Source organism: Lacerta agilis, chromosome Z, assembly GCF_009819535.1.
Source record: "Lacerta agilis isolate rLacAgi1 chromosome Z, rLacAgi1.pri, whole genome shotgun sequence".
Classification (NCBI taxonomy): domain Eukaryota; kingdom Metazoa; phylum Chordata; class Lepidosauria; order Squamata; family Lacertidae; genus Lacerta; species Lacerta agilis.
In genome coordinates this window covers 2117164-2135357 of record NC_046331.1, presented here as the reverse complement: position 1 = coordinate 2135357, position 18194 = coordinate 2117164, and the positions used below count along the sequence as shown (strand labels likewise).

Below are 18194 nucleotides of genomic sequence, written 5' to 3'. Positions count from 1 at the left end.
ATACGTTTTGTGCATGCACATGAAAGCTTATACCCAGAACAAACTTATACTCTAAGGTGCTACTGTACAATTTTTTTATATAAATATTTTTTATTTGTTTCCCTCAAGTATATGTTTGTTCATAGCTTACTATGGTTTTGGTAAATGCATTCCAAATATAATTAAATTTGTCCATGCATTATCTTCATCTGGGTTGTAAGAGTTGTCATGACATCTATCCACAGAGGTCATATTTTTGTCCTTCCAATGTATTAATATCAATTGTTTGGCAGATGTAAGGGAACAGAGAATCTATTTACATTGACCAATTTCAAGCCCCATATATTAGGTATATAGTTTAAGATTATGTTATCTTTTGAAATTTTTAATTTATTCCCCACAATAGTATTTATGCATTCCAATAGCCCCCCCCCATTGGCAAACACTTAACACTGTATGAACATAGGTTTCAAACAAGCACTTTTGTTATTGCATCTCCAATGTTTATGCAGTCGTAATGGAATCCAATAAACTTGAAATAAAAATTTTTGTTGTATGAAATTTAGGTTTATAATCAAATGACCTTAGACATGGAGGCTAAAACATTATTCCGTTGTTTAACTAAGATGGTGCTTGCTAATTATTTCTTTCATTTCTCAAAGTCTGTGCGTCAAATTGATCAATAGACACTAAATAGCTATTAAAAGTAATATCCATTTTTTAAACTCTAAGGCATGGGTAGGCAAACTAAGGCCTGGGGGCAGGATCCGGCCCAATCGCCTTTTAAATCCAGCCCACGGACGTTCTGGGAATCAGCGTGTTTTTACATGAGTGGAATGTGCCCATTTATTTAAAATGCATCTCTGGGTTATTTGTGGGGCATAGGAATTTGTTCATTCCCCCCCCTAAAAAAAAATGTAGTCCGGCCCCCCACAAGGTCTGAGGGACAGTGCACCATCCCCTGCTGAAAATGTTTGCTGACCCCTGCTCTAAGGATTAAATCAAGCATTCAAATAACCTTACGCGATTGCAGCTTTGCGCAGGTGGGGCAGCGGCAGCAGAATAAATAAATGGAGAGTGCGTTTCCTCTGCTCCCATTTATAATTTATTTACCGGTATTTACTTCCCACTGCCCTGCCCACATAAAGCTGTGATCCCATAAGTAAAATAAGAATAAGATGATAAGATGTGAGTTACCTGTCTAGGAAAAGCAATGACAAACCTAGACAGCATCTTAAAAAGCAAAGACAACATCACCTTGCCGACAAAGGTCCGTATAGTTAAAGCTATGGTTTTCCCAGTAGTAATGTAACGGAAGTGAGAGCTGGACCATAAAGAAGACTGATCGCCGAAGAATTGATGCTTTTGAATTATGGTGCTGGAGGAGGCTCTTGAGAGTCCCATGGACTGCAAGAAGATCCAACCGATCCATTCTGAAGGAAATCAGCCCTGAGTGCTCACTAGAAGGACAGATCCTGAAGTTGAGGCTCCAGTACTTTGCCCACCTCATGAGAAGAGAAGACTCCCTAGAAAAGACCCTTATGTTGGGAAAGATGGAGGGCACAAGGAGAAGGGGACGACAGAGGATGAGATGGTTGGACAGTGTTCTCGAAGCGACTAGCATGAGTTTGGCCAAACTGCGGGAGGCAGTGGAGGATAGGCGTGCCTGGCGTGCTCTGGTCCATGGGGTCACGAAGAGTCGGACACGACTGAACACGACTGAACAACAACACCTGTAGTGGCAGCATCAGGACAGGAGTTGCAGGGTTTTAAAGTACAGGGTTCAATTGGGACAGCTCTGTCCGTAGAGCATGGGATTCTTAATCTGAGGGTTGTGGGTTCAAGCCCCACTTCGGGCAAAAGATTCCTGCATTGAAAGGGGGTTGGACTAGAGCAACGTTTCCCAAACTAGGGTCCCCACCTGTTTTCGGACTACAGCTCCCAGCATCCCTACCAAGCAGGACCTGTGGTAAGGGATGGTGGGAATTGTAGTCCAAAAACAGCTGGAGACCCAAGTTTGGGGAACCCTAGATGATCGTCATCATGGTCCCTTCCAACTCTACGATGGGTGATGACTCATCTACATGTGCTCCAAAGCCCATGTCCTCTTCTTAATTTACTATTCTCTTTGGAGCACTGGCCCAGAAAAGGAGCTTAGCCCGCGCACGAGGCAGCCTGCCACAGAGGCAAGAGCATTCGCGTGTGATTCTGGAGACCTCTGTTTGAATCTTTACTCAGCCATGAAGTACCGGTACTGTGGGTCAGCGTATGACCGACCACCTCTGTCAAAAACCAGGCGTACCTCTCCAGGATGTGGTGTGGATTAAAAATACCACAAGTGCTGCCCTGGCGGCAGGGGCAGAGAGATTTAAATACAGAATACAGAATCCATGTCCAGCTGGCCTGACCCGCCCCGCTGGCTTTGCCGCACTCGAATTCCCGTCAGCCCCAACCATTGGCCACGCCGGCTGCGGGCTGATGGGAGTTGGAGTCCAACTCAACAACCGTTGGTGACGTCTCCAGGCCTCATCTCGCGCGCGTCCCAACTAGGACGCAAGCCTCTCAGTTCCCATAACAACCGACGGGAGGAGGCGGGGCTCTTGTGACGCCACGCGCGCCCCCGGCTTGTGCCCAAGAGGGGGCCGCAGGAGTGCGCGCGAGCGCCAAAGAGAGCGCCTGTGGCGGCCGGGCGATCGGGGGGGTCACGAGGGCGGCGGCGGGGGTTTGAACCGTCCAATGGGGGAGCGGCGTGCGGCGTGCCGGGGGCGGAGCCGGAAGTCGGCCTGCGCGTCCTGGAGCTGCAGCTGTTCGTCGGTGTCGCCGTGCCGCTGCGGTGGGAGTTCCTGTCCTCGCGCTGCGGCGGCGGTGGCGGCGCCCCAACGGTGCCAAGGTCTCCATGGCAGCACCACCAGCAACCGCAGCCTCTGCAGCTACCGCCGCCTCATCCACGGCTTTGAGGACGTCGTGAGGCGGCGGTTGCGAAGCCGCTTGAGAACCCCATGGTGAGCCGGGGGCAGGAGGCTGAGGGGACGGGGGCTGGGAGCGAGGACGAGGCGGGGGGAAAGGAGCGGTGCAAATGCAAGCAAAAACCACCGCCAAGCATCTACCAAAGTGGATTTCAGTTGCTGCAGCAATCAAATAAATCATACAAGTGGTCTGCCAAGACCACCAGCAATTTCTAAGTCATCCATTGGGGGGAGGGCAAAGAGTGTGGGAACCACTGCTTCAGCAGCTGTGAGTGGGACTTCCAAGTCCCATCGTCACTAGCCATTGGCCTTGCATATTGTGTCTGATTAGAATTGTAGTCCAACAGTATCTGGAAGGGCATGCATATGTTCGTTGAGGCTGATGGGAATTGTAGTCCAAAACATCTAGCGGCCAGCAGATTGGAAAAGACTGGTACATGAGTTAGTTCTCAAGAGATGTGGAGGCTGTGGACTCCCAGCTTTTCAGCATTGGAAAGCATGGGCAGTGGTTAGTGACTGTGGGAGTTGTAGTCCAGCAACATCTAGAGGCCCTTTTGGGGGGTAAGCATATACTAGTCCTTGGTACCTAAAGCAGACTGTACTAATAGCCTAAATATAACTGTTTGGGCTTGAGGCTAATAAATGGGTAGCTTGCGAGAAGCGCAGAGTTATGTAGATAACAGTGTGAACTGACTGTTGTAGCTGTGTACTGGAAACAAGAATGCTTGCTGTTTTAATTTGATGGCTTCATTTTATTTTCTAGGTTTTCCCCTTCCTTCAGGAGTGGAGTAATTGTCACAACTCAAAAAAACGCATCACCAGAATCTGACACTCTCCTGCTAACTGTACGTAATTGTACCACGTAGCATAAGTTAGCCATAGTGAAAACTTTTAAGAGGGGGTTGTCTCAACATGATGAGGGCAGCAAGACCAGAATGTATGCTAGGCTATATGTATTCATAGATGGTCACTAGGGAAGTTATCAAAACTCTCTAGCGGTCATTAAATGCAGGCAGGGAAAGGTATTTACACTTTGTGAACTTGGAGAAAATGCCAGGTATGTACTGAGGTAAGGTACAAACATAGTTTAAGATATAAAAAGTTTTATATACAAAGTTTCTATTCCAGGCATGTACTCATAGTTGAAATACAATGTTTTAGGTTAATCCTAGAAAAACAAGGGGTATTTAGTTTAGCGTCTGTATTCCAGAGTGTTTTATTGAGTAGTTTTTAAAAAAAAAAATGAAATGAAGGTGAGCTGGAGCATGCACAGTTGCTTGATTAGCATATTCCCAAAATCTCTTGGACACACTGCACAAGATTATAATATGATTTTTGGAGACAGTGATCTGGTTTGGAGGCAATGTAGTTTAGCTGCTAAACCTTAGCATGGGGTGGGAACATTCGGTTCTCCAGACATTGCTGAACTACAGCTCCCACCAGCCCCAGTAAAAATGGCCAGGGATGATAGGAGTTATAGTTCAGCAACATTTGAAAGGCTGCTTTTGCATAATGAGAATAAGCAGCAGTGAGCCTGAGACCTTTATGCTCCCCTGCCTTCTTGTCTAGGAATTTGGAAGTTTCTGTAGCTTGATTTGTCATCTGAACTAACAAACTCTGGAGAATTTCAACTATGGCTTGTTCAGAATAAGTCAACTTCAAACCATGGAGGTGACTTGTTAAAACAAACCATATTTAAACAATCACAGTTAAGTGACACACTAACTGTGGACAGTGTATTTTTTAAAAAGCCACAGTTTCCAGACTCCCTTTAAACTTGTTTTAAATTCCTTTGTACATTGGCCAGATGGCTATGTGATCCAGTGGGCTTCAAAGCAGTTGCACGTTCCTACCCAAGAGAGCTACACGTCCTGGTTTTTTTTTTAAATAATAAAAAACTTGGGTCCAAGGAACAGTTGTTATTTCCGGTCTACTTATTCACAGGTCCTTTTTCCATTGTATTGAATGCCCTTTCCCAGTTATCGGAGAAGAACCATGAAGAGCCGCTCCACAACTCCCCCTTTGCACGTCCATGTGGATGAAAATACCCCTGTCCATGTCCATATTAAAAAGGGTCTGAAAACACCACCACCTGCAAAATCCCAGGTATGAGTGTGCAGCTGGGTGTTTGTAGGGGCTCTATTGTGAAAGCCCCAGCCCTCAGAAGCACCAGTGAAAACCCAGCCCTCTTCCTACCTTGCCAAAGAAGAGCAGGCCCAAATGGTTTGTTTGCTTTACTTTGCAGCTCTTGTCACAATGTGTAGATGTAGAAAATTGGCATTTTTTTTTACTGCTCTGGATTGTGTTCATGGGTGCCATATGTTCCTGCTGAAAGACTGTATTTGTTTAGTGCTTCCTTCAAAATCAATACTACTTCCTCCCATTAATACAAATTTCTATTTGAAGCCTTATACATTAATTAAGGAAATAATTAGGGGGTAGGATGGCAAATGTCATGGCTGGAAGGGGATTTTCAAAACTGTGTTGAAATTAATATATTTGTCCTGTTTACATTTCATGGTAAACCGAATTTGGTTTGTTTTGCTCCTCCTTGCTAGTGCACAGTCCTCCGTGCACCAGCAGCCGTTTAGTCCTGCTGGCCACTTGACCCAGAAAGCTGTCTGCAGACAAACTCTTGCTCCCTTGGCCTGAAAAGCAAGCTGAGCGCTACACCCCATAGTCGCCTTTGACTGGACTTAACTGCCCAGGGTTAAAAAAGCAAAACTGTGTCCAGGGTGAAAAAAGCAAACTGTGTTCCTTACCAGGGGTGGTGGTTTGCTTTGCTCAAACAAATGGCAGTCAGTAAGCTAAGAACCATGGGGTCACGAAGAGTCGGACATGACTAAACAACAAAGCTAAGAACAAACCTCGGCTTTATCCATCAAGATTTATGGAGAGCAAAACAAATCAAGAAAGCTGGTTCAACTAATGCTGAGCTATTGATTTGTTTCTCTCTAGTGCTTATGGGGAGAGGAATAGTGGGTGCAATGAACTCATGCCCAGTAAACCATCCACTGTCTGGCAACTTGGGTACTCCAAACCAGCAGAAACAGTGGAACCTATGGATTTACCAAGGAAAATGAAAATTTTATAATTCCTTAAAAATGTTACACCCTGCAGCTGAAGAGCAAACCAGTAGCTAATTAATCAAAAACTAAGCCCGCAACTTAGGTGGGGGTTACGTCCTGAGGATCACACCTAAAGTCAAAATTGTGTATAGTCAAAACCCATTAGGTTCAATGATGGGTGGGATTACCAAAGTCATTTTTCCTGGAACCTCACTCACTTCCTGCCCCTTTTACATTAAATTTATTTATTTCCCCCCATGTGTGTAAAGTTGAACATTCACAAGTTAAATGTGTGTATGTTGTGGGCTTTAATTAACAGAGCTGCCAAAATGGGTGCAGTTGAGTTGAGTTTAATGCCCTTTCAATTTTAGCACATCCCCATGCCCAAAGCACCTTGTTGAATCTTTCTTAACACGTGCAAATATTGTGGGCCACAGGAGAATCGTAGTTTCATCTAGTCATGTGAAACACCTTTTCATTGTCTTTCTAAGAGTTGGTCATGTCTGCGATTCTGTTGTCTACATACATGTGTTTTTGCCTGAGGCCTTTCAGCAGTAAATGTCACTTTCAAAGATGTATTGCAGCCTACCCATTCAGCAGCTTCAGGTTCTGGTAAGTCCTGTAGTAGGTGGCCCTGGGATCAGATGCAGAGTCATATGTTTCCAATTCACAATCAGTCCTTTGCTGAAGCTGTGACCTAAATCTTTCCTACCATACACTAGATCTAATCTTCCCAGGGTAACTAAGGCCCACCTTGCATCATAAGAGACTAAGAGACATGATGATGTCATAATGATCCTGACTGACAAAGAATAAAGCTGCTTTCAGGAGTACCATACTCCTAGCTATGCGGTACCTATATTTCTTTTTCTGAGCATGGTAACTGAGACTGCACTGTGATGTAGAATGTGAAGCCTTTTTCGTGGTACAGTTTGTTGGAATAATTTTGTTGGGGGCTTCCAGTTTCGTTGCACGAATTTTAAGGGTGGAAGTAATCTCAGCAAGTGTTTCGGGCAACTAAAACAGTATGCTTCTTCTCTCTTTCTCTCCCTTTCCCCCTCTCTCCTCCCCCATCCTCACAGCAAAAGCACAAGCAGAAAATGAAAGGGGATACCGTGAATGTGCGCCGCAGTGTCCGAGTAAAAACTAAAGTCCCCTGGATGCCCCCAGGCAAAACACCTTGCCGAGAGTCATCATACAAGTGGGAGGTAGGACAGCTGCTGTTTCTTTTGCAGCCCAGTAACTGGCCTTTTCAGAAGCTGAACTGGAAAGAAGCTGATGCTCAGCCATAGAGCACATGCTTTGTGTGCGGAAGGTCCCAGGTGTGCTGAAGCATTCCTGGCTGAAATTCTATAGAGCAGAGGTTTTCAACCTTTTTGAGTTCATGGCTCTCTTGACCAACTACATTCTTTCTGTGGCTCCCCTGTGGGGAAACACGCTCAGAGCCTCACCCCTTGCCCCATGGAGACTGGCCAAAGGTGGACGTGAGGGCAGCCACCTTACCTTGGAAGACAGCAGTGGCAGTAGCAGGTGCCGCCGGACCTGCATGGCAGAAAGTCTCCCCTTTGGTGTTGGGCACTCAGCTCCCTGGCCTCCCACTTGTCTGAGCACTCCCAACAGCAAGGGCCAGTGGACTGGCTGCCTGGGCTCCCTTGTCCGCTTCCTTGTTTACTCTGAGACCACTTCATCTCCTGGCAACCAGCACCCCTTGGCCAGCCCCGGAAGCACCATTCACCTGTGGAGATTGTTGCCAAGACCATTGCAACAAACAGCTGTGCAAGTCTTTGGGCATCGGAAGAGGTAGGGAAGGAAAGAGGGACAGAGGCCAGTGTTGCCTGCGGCCCCCCCTGACCATCATTCAAGGCACTGCTATAGAGCATGTTGGGCAGTTCTGAGCTAGATGGACCAACTGTCTGTCTCTGTATAAGGCAGCTTTTCATGTTGACCACCTTGCCAACAGTTATTTTTTTATTTTTATACTGCCCTCCATACAAGGATCACAGGGCTGTTTACCGTATAAAAACAGAAAACTACATAACATAAGAAACAAAAACAATAACTACCCACCATTGCCCTGTTTAAAAGGCCATGGATGGTTTAATCAGCCAAAGGCCTGGTTATAGAGGAATGTTTTTGCCCGGCACCTAGTTGATTCTCTGGCTTCCCGTGCTCGTAAGCTATATGTATCCAACCCCAGGATTTCCCCCAGAAAGAGCTTGGGAATGAGCCTTGGGTTTTTAAAAAAGACATTGGCTTTTATGAAAGTGCTATTCTGGTTTTTAGTGTATAGAACAAAAAACTAAGTAAAATAAATCATTGGGTTGTAACTTCCTGTGGTATACGACTACAGGGAGCATTAATGGCTAAGAATAAGATCCATTTATTTTGGTCCATGGGTTTGGGTTTGAGGATCATGAAAATACAATAGAATTGTGTGACAATTTGGGGGTCTAGGTCTGTATTTTGGGACAGGAGGGTGAATCTTCAATGCAAATGCTTTGGTATGAAAATATTCTAGTATTGTGATGGGGCATTCCCTTTCCCTTGTGCAGTGTAAAGGAGATGAAGGTTTGACAGCCACCATAATCTTCAAGACTTTGGTTCAGGCGTGGAACTTCTGTGTTCCATCTGCTCCTCTTGCACCATGCTTGCCCTGGGTGCAAGAAAACTACTGAACTGTGATTAAAAAGTTAGCAGTAACTGAGTAAATTTAGCTGTAATAACTATTGAGATATAGAAAATGAGAAAATGAAAAGATAGGGATTAATTAGAATATGTAGTGGAAAAGAAAATCATGAAGTGAACCATAGAAAGGGCAGGGGGGAGTCAAAATTAAATGTGTATTTGGTATTTAGATCATCATTCAGTGTTCTTATTGTAAAATGAAAATAATAGACTTCTCTGCGACCCTTCCCCTCCGCAGGGAGATGGGACTCATTTGAATGGTCCAGCTCTGCCACATAATGGATCCAAAGGGTTTCCAGGGATTGGTAGGGGATGTTTTATCCCATGTTGATGGCCTTTCAGCTGTTTCCCTGGTGGTCTGCTGGAATGCGGAGTTAACCAGGGCTGTTGACTGTCTGGCTCTGAAGCGCCCTCTCAGATTGCATGGATCCTGGACAGCCCCGTGGTTTTCCCCGGAGCTGAGGGCAATGAAGCAATCGCTGAGACGGCTGGAGCGCCGGTGGCGGAAAACTCATTCTGAATCAGACCAGACACAGGTTAGAGCTCAATGTTGAGCCTACCAAGTGGCGATAGCAACAGCAAAGACTTTCTTCACTACCTCTGTTGCATCTGCAGAGAACAGCAGCAGGAGACACTTTCAGGTGGTTTGCAATCTAACAACCTCCTTCGCCATTGGGGCTTGGTGAGGACCCCAAGATCTGCTGCAATGATTTTGCTAAATTCTTTGCAGATAAAGTCATTCAGATTTGGAAAGAGGTAGACTCCACCGTGGGAGCAGCGCGGGGGCGGGAGAGTGCTAGAGTCCTGTCTAGTAAAGTTGCATGGGATCAGTTCCAGTCTGTTACCTCCAAGGATTTGGGCTGGCTGCTTGGATGAGTGAACCTGACCACTTGTCTCCTTGATCCTTGCCCATCCTGGCTAATAAAAGCGAGCCAGGAAGGGCTTGGCGATGGGCTCTGGGTGTGGTGAATGCTTCCCTCTGTGAGGGAGCCTTCCCAGACCCATGGAAAGAGGTGGTTGTTAAACGCTTCTTTAAAAACCATATTTGAATCTGGCCAATATGACCAACTATTGCCCGGTTTCAATTTTTTCATTCTTGGGCAAGGTGGTCGCTGAACAACTCCAGGCATGCCTGGAGGATGTGGACCATTTAGACCCCTTCCAGTTGGGATTCAGGCCTCATCATGGGACTGAAACTGCCTTGGTCTCACTGGTTGATGATTTCCAGTGGGCTAAGGACAGAGGTGAAAGCTGTTTCCTGGTCCTGCTGCATCTCTCAGTGACTTTCGATACCATCAACCATGACATCCTCCTGGACCGTCCAGAGGAGCTGTGAGCTGTGGGCAGTGTTATGCAGTGGTTCCACTCCTTCCTCCTGGGCTGTGTCCAGAAAGTGGGTGGTGGGTGGGATGAGTGTTCAGACTCCTGGCTTCTCACTTGTGGGGTGCCTCAGGGCTCTGTCCTCTCCCCCATTCTTTTTAACATTCCATGAAGCCAGTAGAAGAGATCATCAGGGGGTTTGGGCTGGGTGTTCATCAGTATGCAGATGATACCCAGCTCTACCTCTCCTTCAAATCAGAACCAGTGAAGGTCCTGTGTGAGTGTCTGGAGGCAGTTGGCAGTGCAGGTCCTGTGTGAGTGTCTGGAGGCAGTTGGCAGATGGATAGCAGCTAACAGATTGAGGATGAATCCTGACAAGACAGAATTACTGTTTTGGGGGACGGGGAGGGTGGGTGTGGAGGACTCCCTGGTCCTGAATGGGGTAACCATGCCTCTGAAGGACCAGGTGTGCAACCTGGGAGTCATGTTGGACTCACAGCTGTCCATGGAGGCGCAGGTTAATTCTGTGTCCAGGGCAGCTGTCTACCAGCTGCATCTGGTACATAGGCTGAGACCCTACCTGCCCACAGACTGTCTTGCCAGAGTGGTGCATGCTCTAGTTATCTCCTGCTTGGACTACTGTCATGAGCTGTACATGGTGCTACCTTTGAAGGTGACTTGGAAACTACAACTAATCCAAAATGCGGCATCTAGACTGGTGAATGGGAGCGGCCGCCAGGACCATAAAACACCGGTCCTAAAGGATCTTCATTGGTTCCCAGTGCATTTCTGAGCACAATTTGAAGTGTTGGTGCTGACCTTTAAAACCCTAAACCACCTTGACCCAGTACTGTATACCTGAAGGAGTGTCTCCACCCCCACTGCTCAGCCCGGACACTCAGGTCCTACTCCAAGGATCTTCTGCTTGTTCCAGGCAGAGGGTCTTCTTGGTGATGGCACCCACCTTGTGGAACGCCCCCCCTTCAGATGTCAAGGAGATGAAGAATTACACAACTTTTAGAAGACACCTGAAGGCAGCCCTGTATTGGGAGGTTTTTAGCGTTTGATGTTTGATGTTTTTATATATGCTGTAAGCCACCCAGAGTGTCTGGGGAAACCCCGTCAGATGCGCACAGAGTTGATCACATCTACCTGAGTGAAGTAATCTTCCAGTTCAGCATTTCCATTTTAACAATGGAGATGTTCTCTTCTTCGGTACAGTCCTGGAAGAGTGAGCAACGTGGCATGACACCTAATTAAAAAGACATCAGACAAAATAACTGAGGACCTGTCTGTTAATAGCTATTTGACATGATAGCTGAATTGTGGGGCTGCCCTTGAGGACAGAGTGGAGGTTGGTGCAGAATGCAGCTGCTGGGTGGTAAGTGGGGCAGCCCCATGAAACCACATGCCACTGGTCCAGAAAGCACTGCATTGGCTGCTGGTGAGTGACTGGGCTCAATTCATGGCGTTAGTACCAGCATATAAAATCCCGAATGGATTGGGATCAAGGACCTAAAAGAGCAATCATTTCTCTTTACCCAGGAGCTGATGTATGAACGACTATTTTCCTGTCAGCCCTGAGATCACGATGTTTTTAACTGTTTGTAGAATGATTTTTAAAAACAGGTTTTTAAGAATAGTTTGTTGTTGTTTTTTTTAAAAAAATCCTCATGAGAGGAAGAGTGTAAGAAGCAAAATAACAGCCTCTGTCCTATCTTCCTCAATCAGGGACCAACCCATCGCCTGGAAATAACTCCTCCAGATTCAGATAAGTTACTGTCAGTGCTCCGCTTGAGTGATCTTTCAACAGACGAGGAGGACGCCATTCACTGCAAAATGGACAAGTACGAGAAGAAGATAGGGAGCTTAATGAACGTGGTGGGCACCTTGAAAAATGAGGTGAGTTGAGTTGATATTTCTTTTTCTTCCAACATGTTTGGAATTCACGTTTGGAATTTTGTAGAAAATGATGTGGCACAAGCCCCTTGTTAAAACATCTTGTGGTGTTAGGGTGAATTGCGTGAAGATTTTTGCCCCATCCTTCTGCCAGTCAATTTCATTGTTTAAACCTGAATTTGAAGAGGAAAGAGAGGAAACAGGGAACCTTTGGCTCTCCTTATGTTGCTGGATTCCAGTCCCATTATCCTTGACCACTGGCCATGCTGGCTGGGAGCGACATGAGATGGGCATCTGGAGGGTCTCAGGTTCCCACCTATTCTGCTTTTTTTTTTAACCCTGTTCAAAAAAGACAGCAGAGAACAAGAAAAGGTGCCTGATGACAAGTTTTCCAAAGCTAGCAGAACAAAACAGCTGTAGCAAAACTATCAGGCTTCTATTAAGAGGATTATCGACTTGCTCTTCATGTTCAGTAATGGCTACCATGAAAATTGGTATAACGTGTGTTGCCCTGTTCAAATGACATCCTCCAAACTGCAGCCCTGTAAGAATAAGACCTGGGGGCATTTAGTCTAGACACTACGGTATGCTGTAACAATGGAACAGCTCCAAGTACAGGGGTTCCGTTCAGGTGACCATTGTTCACTTTCTGCATTATTAGAGCCCACCTTCCTGTTGGGCAAAGCAGAATTTGTTCCACTTTGAATGGGCTGGATGAATGGGCTGGATGAATGGGCAGAATTGTGATATTTCCTCTTTTACTAAAATCTTGCTAAATTTGTTGGCCAAAGTGTTTTTTTTATTTTCTGATACATTGTGGGTGAAATTCTTTTCTCTCCTGCTCTGTTGAATTTGTTAGATGTGTCCTCAGATGTGTCCTCAGATCAAAATGCCAAAGCGGGATGATGGACGATGTGTGGCTAAGCGTCTCCTTGAAGAGCAAAAGGAAGAGCTTGATGAGGTCACTCAGGAACTGGTGGAGACAGAGCATGAGAACACTGTGCTCCGGCGCAATATTGAACGTATGAAGGAGGAGAAAGACCTTAGCATGTAATTAAGCTTTTGACCCTTCCTATCTCTGTATATCATTGGGTTTGGGAGAGCAGCTGTGGGCAAGGCCCATGGCCCTTTACAATTTACAGGTGGTTGTGGTCATGCAGGAGTGGGTTCTCATACTCACTTTGGAAGCAGAGTTAGGATTTTTACACTTGGCCTCTTTCGTTGCGAGCAGCCTCTGTCTGCTTCAGAGCAGCAGGGCTTTCTTGCAATAACTGATCTGAACCATTACAACCAAATATCTCTGACATAGCCAGGATTCAGCAGTCTGGGTGGAAGTCACAGGAAATGGCAACCCTATTGCATGCACTGTTACCCCTGCTCCTGTGGAACCTGTGTCAAACCCAGGGGAAATCCCCCCATTTGTCCCAGACAGGTGCTCTTCAGCAGCAGCAGAACTGTCAGTAGAGGGTCAAACTTCTCATGATAGAATGCAGCTCCTGGGCAGCTAAGAGCATTTTGGGGGATGTGGTGTGATCTATGCCTTCTGCTGCTGTTGTGATTATGTTGTTCAGGCTCAGTCTAAACGTGGCAGAATCCTGAGTTGGTAGGCTGTGCTTCTTCATGGTGAGAGGCGAGGAATTCTATTACTTTAAGTAAAGGTAAAGGTAAAGGGACCCCTGACCATTAGGTCCAGTCGTGTCCGACTCTGGGGTTGCAGCGCTCATCTCACTTTACTGGCCGAGGGAGCTGGCGTACAGCTTCCGGGTCATGTGGCCAGCATGACTAAGCCGCTTCTGGCGAACCAGAACAGTGCGCAGAAACACCGTTTACCTTCCCGCTGGAGCGGTACCTATTTATCTACTTGCACTTTGACATGCTTTCGAACTCCTAGGATGGCAGGAGCAGGGACTGAGCAATGGGAGCTCACCCTGTCATTGTGGGGATTCGAACCACCGGCCTTCTGATCGGCAAGCTCTAGGCTCTGTGGTTTAGACCACAGCGCTACCTGCGTCCATTACTTTAAGCATCTCCTTATAATTGTTTCAAGATTCCTTATATGTTTAAAACTGGCACATCAGGGGCACAGTCTCCATCCTAGTGTCTTTTCTGACCTGCTTGTTTCTTCCTTTTATGAAAATGATTTATTATTATTTTTTTACAAAGCATAGGGGATTTAATAAAATTTGGGTTAAAAAATGAATAAATAATAACCCTGTGCCCCCTGTCCCATGCTATTTGAGGATTAACACATTATTCCTTTCCAGACTTCAGAAGCGGCACTTGATGCACGAGAAGGAATGCTTGATGTCCAAGCTAGTGGAGGCTGAGCTGGATGGAGCAGCTGCTGCCAAACAGATTAAGGCCCTGAAAGACGCTATCAGCAAACTAAAATCTGTATGTGCCAGTCAAGGGTAGTGCATAGAAGCAGCTTTTCAAAAGGTGGTGGTTGGGAGCATCCCCAAGGAGGAGCAGGCAGTTTTAGTGGGGAGTCTGGTGGCTTGCCTTGGTCTCTTGATTGGGAAAAGAGCAAAAGCACTACAGCCTGCTCCCCTGTCCATTCCCAGGTGGTGTTGCTTAAGCTTGTCTAGATGTACAGGGAAGATGAGGTGGTAACACTACATTGTGCACCACTTCAGAGTGCAGGGGGAGGTTGGATTTGGAGCCCCCGGAAAACAGTTCTGCTCATGAGACAGGGCACCCCTTGTGTCTTGGTTCTCTTTTTCTCCTGATGCCACTCCCACTCCAAAAATCCTATCCAGAGCACTGGGTGGACCCTCCTGAACAATACGGGACTTGGCAGGGGAGACCGAAGGGAGAGTTGTTAGCCTGGCCAACATATTGATATATTGCTCTGGACTGGTATGAGAGGGAGACCACGATGGTGGTTTCACTCAGCAGTTTATTGTGGATGAAACCTCTACCGCCTCTGCTACCAGCACCCAGCGTGCTGAGGGGGAAACAAACAGCAGCCAGGCGTTGGAGGCAGAGGGACTTGGGAGCGGTGGCAGTTTACCAGTGATACACCATCAAGTGAAACTGCCATCATACCGGCAGAGGGAGTAACAAGCTGCTTCAGTGAGGCATGGTATAGCTTGTTTCTCCCTCCACTTCCTTAAACTGCTTGGCTGAGGAGTCCTCCTCTGCCCTCTCCTCAGCCAATCAGTTTTATGGAGCCCCTGACCTGCCACCGGCTCACACGAGCCAGTGGCAGGGTGGGGGCTCTGTTAATGTGCTCCCCAGCTGTGAGAGCCCCATTTCAGCTCCTGCTTGCACACGAGTAGGAGCACGATTGCGGCTGTTCAGATGGGGAGGTGTGGGCTCCATCACAGTTCTCCACTCGGGTGCATGGCTGTGCGCCCCTTAATGGAGATGTTGAAAGGAGCCCCCTCTCACCTCCGGCTGGCGCAAGCTGGAGAAGGGGCTGGGGTTCCCTTAGACCGCTGTTGAGGGGAGTGAGTGTGCACCCCTTAACGGAGATGTTGAAAGGAGCTCCCACTCGCCTGTTAGATTTACCCCCCCCCCCGCTCCATTAGACTCCCCTCGCCACCTTGCCTTGTGGATTTAGCCCAGAAGGGTGAGCTGTGTCTTTCTTCCCAGGGTGAACTGCCATCCCACAAAGAGGCAGTGTGCTCGAGGGGGCCTTGCAAAGGATCCCCCAAGGTCCCTGTTGCTCCCTGTTGGAGCTTGCTCAGCCCACTGTGGGCAGGAGCTTTTCCACCCTCCAGCTGATCAGCAGGCTGGGGCCAGCTGCATTGGCCTCAGCCTGTGAGGTGTTGGAGTCAAAAGCGCCTCAGCTGCTACGGTGAGAGCTGCTGCAGTTTCACCTGGTGCCTTCTAGGAAACTGCCCTGCTGCTTTTATTGACAGCAGAGGACACTGTTTAGTTCCCGGAGTAAGAGTCAACTTTTGTATGTGAAATTGGGATAAGTTGGAGCAAAATGTCTTGGCGCTTGCTCTGCACCTGCAGTCATCAATAACTGTGCACTAAAAAATAATAATTTTCAAGTACAGACTTTGCTTCCTAATTAAACAGTGGCATCTTTTTATTCAGTCCTGCATCTTTAATCAAGTAATGAATTGATCAGTTAATATCTGCAGCTTTGCTCTGCTAATCTTAGATTTCACTGTTGGCAAGTTGGCAAATGTAAAGCACTGGGCAACAGTTTTATTTTTAAGTACCTGAATAGCAGAAATAGTAGACCTTTCTGCCTTCCGAAACTTGCCCTGAAGCTGTTTACACATGTAGCTGGCAAAGCCTTGTTGAATAAAGATTTGGAAGCTGTAGTGCTGGATAGCAAATCTGATAGCCTTGGCTTTGGGTCTTTTTCCTTCCTGCTCCCAGGAGAAGAACATGACAGTCTCGGACATCAACACACTTACTAGGCAAAAAGAACTGCTGTTGCAGAAATTAAGTACTTTTGAGGAAACCAACCGTACCCTCCGAGACCTGCTTAGAGAGCAACATGGTCGAGAGGTGAGTGAGGACTGAAACACCTGCTCTTTGGTACTAGATTACTACTTTTCTTTGGACTCGACGTAAAGAACTGTAGTTTTGCACAAACAGGGTAGTAGAAGTGCATAGTGCTGTCATGGGTAAATTCCTATCTGGTTCTCAAAATCTGCTTATGCAAGAGGAAGTTGCATCTCTAGGAAGCTGAGTAGGCCCACTGGTACATCTGACTCGTCTCCCTCAGGGGTAGCTATTGTGGTGCCTCTAGAATCTAGATCAGGGGTCGGCAACCACGGCCCACGGGGGTTGTTTAACCGGCCCCTGAACTGCCCCTGAACTGAGGAGCCGCCCACACAGTGCCAGAAATCGCTTCTGCACAGACTCCAGAAATCGCTGTTGAACCAGTACTTGCTAGCCCTAGCTGTCGTGGCCAGTGGTCAGGGTTTGGTGGGCATTGTGGTCCAGCATCATGTGGAGAATTGTGGGTTCCCTATCCCCATCCTGAGTCTTCAGATTTTGTGGCCCCAGTTTGGTGCAGTGCTTATACACAAGGTGTAGAGCAGCCCTTTTGTGTGACAGAAGGCAACTTTGGATTGACTCTTCTTACATTTTCTGAGTTATGATTGTGTTTGACTATCTGGTATGTTACACCAGAGAATCCTAAACTGGTCCAAGAAAACACAAATTTTCTGATCAAAATACCTAGGCAGATTGCAATGCTGATCATTCTCACAATCAGCTTGAAGTGTCTTGGATTGCTTGTTTTATGTTTGCAAAAAACACAAGCCTGAAGCTGGGATATTTTTGGTAGGGAGCATGGTGATGACAGGTGACCTTATGGTTAAACAGCAAGGGAAAGAAATACAGAGCACAAGGCTTTTACTTTCCTGCATGCATTTTCGTTAACTTGTATGTGCACATTTGTGAGGTAGTAGCTGTTCAAAAACACAAATGGCAAGGCTTTTGGGATTCAACATGTAGCACCAGATCCTGAACTTAAATGTGCAATTGGCAAGAGAAATGGCTACAGCAGGGGTAGCCAACATGGTGCCTCCCCAATTTTTCTGGACTCCAATTCCTGTTGTGCGTGAATATGGGCCACTCTAGTCTGACAACTACCAGAGGGCACCGTCTTGGCTATCCCTGGGTTACAGTTAATAGGGTACTTCCTGCTTTCTATACTCTCCCCCTATGGGATGGCTACCTCAATTTTTCCATGGTGCCCTTAAGACTTAATTACCCTATCCCAGCTTTAAAAAAAGATTTTATGATTGTCTGTGGTGTTGTATTGTATTTCTTTAATCTGCTGTTCTCCATTTCTGATTACTTTAGAATAATCTTGGAAGCTCTTTAATCAAAAGGGCTGCCTATTAGTGTCCTGTATAGTAATCACACACACACACACACAAAAACACACACAATTTTGCTTGTTTTGTACACCACTGTAGTGTTTCATAATGTTGGGTTTGCTAGCATTAGGGAAAGAGGCACAAAGCTATAGTTTTCTTTTTCTTTTCTAAATTTTTTAATTAGGTTTTACAATTTAAATTTCTCATAGTCACATAAATAATATAAAAACAAAATTCAATCAACCCATTCCCCCCCCCCACTCCGGACTTCCCTCAGCTTCCTCTTTCACGCTTTTTGTACATACAATACTACTGCTTACATCATTTTATCTTAACTTTGTAGTCTTTTATCTACATATATTCTCATTACTATCATTTTACATCATTAACATATAGTTTTCTTTTTGGTACAGAAGTCAGCGACACACACACCCCTTTCAGAAGCAACACCATCATTGCTCTGCAAAAGCCAGCCCTAT

The 18194-nt window shown here is 46.4% G+C and overlaps 1 protein-coding gene across 8 annotated transcripts in view; it reads left to right on the top strand.

The window, feature by feature from the left end:
• Positions 1 to 2700: 2700 nt before the first annotated feature.
• ODF2 (outer dense fiber of sperm tails 2) overlaps positions 2701 to 18194 on the top strand; it is a 34959-nt gene continuing 19465 nt past the window's right edge. Inside the window, exons 1-7 of one of the 8 annotated variants that reach the window (XM_033137177.1) lie at positions 2701 to 2981; positions 3709 to 3790; positions 7096 to 7221; positions 11750 to 11920; positions 12777 to 12967; positions 14182 to 14311; positions 16259 to 16390. In XM_033137177.1, the coding sequence (XP_032993068.1) occupies positions 2716 to 2981; positions 3709 to 3790; positions 7096 to 7221; positions 11750 to 11920; positions 12777 to 12967; positions 14182 to 14311; positions 16259 to 16390 (1098 nt within the window). In that variant the 5' untranslated portion in view covers positions 2701 to 2715. Of the gene's footprint in view, positions 2982 to 3708; positions 3791 to 4889; positions 5052 to 6673; positions 6939 to 7095; positions 7222 to 11749; positions 11921 to 12776; positions 12968 to 14181; positions 14312 to 16258; positions 16391 to 18194 lie in introns of those variants that run through there. The other 7 variants (XM_033137179.1, XM_033137180.1, XM_033137178.1 and 4 more) reach the window with 7 other exon arrangements.